The sequence below is a fragment of the Prionailurus bengalensis genome, chromosome B1 (genome assembly GCF_016509475.1).
Source record: "Prionailurus bengalensis isolate Pbe53 chromosome B1, Fcat_Pben_1.1_paternal_pri, whole genome shotgun sequence".
NCBI classification, from domain to species: domain Eukaryota; kingdom Metazoa; phylum Chordata; class Mammalia; order Carnivora; family Felidae; genus Prionailurus; species Prionailurus bengalensis.
In genome coordinates, this window is record NC_057344.1 from 73,414,314 (window position 1) to 73,417,987 (window position 3,674).

Sequence of the window (3,674 nt, forward strand, 5' to 3'; positions counted from 1 at the left end):
CGGGGGCTGGGTGGGAGCTGGAGCCGGGCGGTCCTGGGCGCCCCGAGACGCCGCGGGGAGAGGCCACCCCCGGAGCCGCCGACACGGCCGCAGCCAGGGCCGCCTCCCCCTCCCTCCTTTCCTCCTTCGCTCGGGCTGCGCGCCCGCCCTCGGCCTCCCCGCCCTTACTCCACCCCCTTCTCCGGGCCGACCCCCATCCTCTCCTTCTGTGTGTGCGCTTTAAATAATTTCATCCTTTTTGGCAAGGGAAATAATGCACCTGACTTTACCAGGGGGAAACAACAAGCCAAGCAGAACAAGGAACAGATGTAAAAGGAATAAAAGGAGAGAGAAAAAGAGATGAGACTCATTGAAAGCAATCCAGGGGCTGAGGAGGTGGCTGCAGCGGCAGAGGCAGCTAGCGCTTCCCTGTCTGCGTGAGCGGCAGGCGGAGGACGTTTTCACCAGTTGCAGCCTGAACCTCGGGAACTCCTGGGTCTGTTGGTTTGCCAAACAAAGTCTTTTTTTTTTTTTTTTTTCTTTTTTCTTTCGCCCAGACACTGAAGAGGCTCCTGGATTTTTCTGCCAGCCCTCCACAAGCTGGCAGTTACCCGGGAGCCTTCCCCAGGAGCTGGCGGAGAAATGAGCCCTTCTGGGAGGAGGATGGGCAAAGGGCACCGGCAGCGGGGGGCTCCGGCCACGAGGCGCCTTCTGATGCCAGGGAGGAGAGGGTCGCCCCGCGGGCTGCCGGGCGGCGGCGGCGGCGCCACGGGGGCTCAGCGCTTCCTGCTCGGGCTCTTCTTGCACGCGTGGCTCTGGGCGGCTTCGGGCTCATCTGCCCAGGTGTTCAACCTCAGCCTTTCTGTGGACGAAGGACTTCCTCCGGACACTCTAGTAGGAGACATCCGCGCCGGGCTGCCCGCTGCACAGCAGCAGGAGGCGGGCGGCTTCTTTCTATCCGAGGATTCCGATGACTCACCACTGTTGGACGACTTCCACGTGCATCCGGACACCGGCATCATCCGCACGGCGCGGTGCCTGGACCGCGAGCAGCGGGACCACTACAGCTTTGTGGCCGCCACGCTGCTGGGAGCCGTGGTGCAGGTGGAAATCCTGGTCAACGACGTGAACGATCACTCCCCCAGCTTTCCCCGCGACTCCCTGCAACTCGACGTTTCCGAGCTCAGCCCTCCAGGTACCGCCTTCCGCCTGCCAGGTGCCCACGACCCGGACGCCGGCCTGTTCAGCACTCAGGGCTACACCTTGGTGCAACCGTCCGCCCTTCCCGAGGACCCCGCGGGACCGTTCTTCCAGTTGCGCTACGGAACTCCCGGGTCACCGCCGTCGCCACCGTCGTCGTCGCCCCTGGAGCCCCTGGACCTGGTGCTGCTGCGGCGTTTGGACCGGGAGGCGGTGGCTGCGCACGAGTTGCAGATCGAGGCATGGGACGGCGGCCGCCCGCGGCGCACCGGCCACCTGCGTGTGGAGCTGCGCGTGCTGGATGAGAACGACAACCCCCCGGTCTTCGAGCAGAGCGAGTACCGCGCCGCCGTGCGGGAGGACGCTCGGCCGGGAGCCGAGGTCTGTCGCGTTCGCGCCACCGACCGTGACCTGGGGCCCAATGGCCACGTGTACTACAGCATCCGCGCCCGGCAGGCGCTCGGGCCACTGGGCGATGCGGCCTACTTCGCCGTGGAGGAGCTGAGCGGCGTGGTGCGGGTGCAGAGGCCGCTGGACCGCGAGGCACAGGCCTGGCACCAGCTGGTGGTAGAGGCCCGCGACGGAGGGGCCGAGCCCGAGGTTGCCACTGTGCGCGTGTCCATCGCGGTGCTGGACGTGAATGACAACCCGCCCGCCATTCACCTGCTCTTCCTTACCGAGGGTGGGGCGGCGCGCGTTTCCGAGGGCGCGGCCCTCGGCGACTACGTGGCTCGAGTCTCCGTGTCCGACGCGGACGGGGATCCCGAGCAGGAAGAGGAGGCCATCGGGGAACCCGGCGTGGGCTTCGGAAGCGGAAGCATCTCGTTGTCCTTGGAGGGCGGAGATGGAGCCTTCGCGCTGCGCTCTGGTGGCTCCCCGGGGGTATTTTTCCTTTGCGTCGAGGGGCCCCTGGACCGTGAGAGCCGCGACCTGTATGATTTGCGACTGGTGGCCACGGATGCGGGCTCCCCGCCGCTGAGCACCGAGGAAACGCTGCTGCTCCGGGTCGCCGACCTCAACGACCAGCCGCCTCTTTTCAGCCGGGAGCATTACCTGGCCTCGGTGTCAGAGGCCGCGGCCCCCGGCACGGCGGTGGTGTGGGTCAGCGCCTCCGATGCGGACGAGGCTGGCACCGACCACGCCCGGCTGCGCTACGCACTGGTCCATCTTCCCGTTCACTGCAACCCGGAAGGTGTGTGGCCTGCAGCGGAGTGCGGACCGTCCTTCACTATTGATCCCGAAAGCGGCGTGATCAGCACCATCCGGAGTCTGGACCGAGAGGTCCAGGAGGCAGTAGAGTTGAGAGTGGTAGCCCAGGACCTCGGAGAACCCCCACTCTCTGCCACCTGCCTGGTGAGCATCACCGTGGACGATGTGAATGACAACGAGCCCATCTTCAGGAGGCAGGTGTACAACGTCACCCTTGCGGAGCATGCCCCAGTTGGATACTGCTTTTTGCAGGTGAGTGCGTCATGCTTCTGGATCAACCTCTGGATTCCAGGAAGGCCTGGGAAGGGAGGTCAAGATTAAGTCTATCCAGGGAAGGAACATTGTGACGTAGGTGGTTGTATCCTGGCTCCAAAGCAAGGGGGCATGAACTCCAGTTCTTCCTCTACAGAGAGATGAATGGCACCTTCTGGGCACCTAACTTTGCTGTCAGGGGCTTGCACTGTATGATCTCTAAGGTCCTTTCTACTTCACATATTTGGATCCTGATTTTGCTTAAAGAATCCCAGTTTCCTTTGTGCAGGATATGTGCTCCCACATGGATTTGGGAGGAACCACTCACTCCCAAACAGTATGCAAATGGCAGTGTCTCATATTTTCGAGCATCACTGTGTGGCATCTTAGGGAAATAAAGGGTTCCTCAAAAAAATTTTTCTTTTCAAATACAGTGCCTACCCTTAGACATTGAAACTGATTGAGTAACCATTTCCAGAGTTTTCTTACACGTTTTCCTACCTTCGTTTAGAGGCTTACAAAGGCTAGTTGAGGACAGTAAGTCATTTTTTAAAAAAAAATCAGCTGTGAGTTGAGTTCCTTCAGAACTCTGAGAAGTAGTGGGGCACAGTTATAAAATAGGGGCTCTATACCTTGCTTTTTGGAGATTCTGATCTCTCCTTTACCTTCAGAATGTTGTGATTTGGCCCCTTCTAGCACCATCTTTATTGCTTCAAATTTCCTTTTCCCTTCCCTTCCCTTCCCTTCCCTTCCCTTCCCTTCCCTTCCCTTCCCTTCCCTTCCCTTCCCTCTTCACTTCTTTCTTATTGAAGTATAGTTGACACACGTTACACTAGTTTCAGGTGAACAACAAGTGATTTGACAAACTGTATACATTATGCTATGTTCACAAGTGTAGCCACCATCTGACGCTCTACAACACTATTACAAAACCATTGACGATATTCCCTATGTGGTACCTTTTATCCCCAGGACGCCTACACTCCGTAGTTAGAAGCCTGTATTCCCATTCCCTTTCACCCATTTTGCCCATC

General features: G+C 59.6%; 1 protein-coding gene across 1 annotated transcript; it reads left to right on the plus strand.

Moving 5' to 3' along the window:
• Positions 1-620: 620 nt before the first annotated feature.
• On the plus strand, positions 621-3,423 carry LOC122475268 (protocadherin-23-like). The gene has a single exon (XM_043567069.1). The coding sequence runs from the start codon at positions 622-624 to the stop codon at positions 2,707-2,709; it is 2,088 nt and encodes a 695-aa protein (XP_043423004.1). The 5' UTR covers position 621; the 3' UTR covers positions 2,710-3,423.
• The last annotated feature ends 251 nt before the right edge of the window (positions 3,424-3,674 follow it).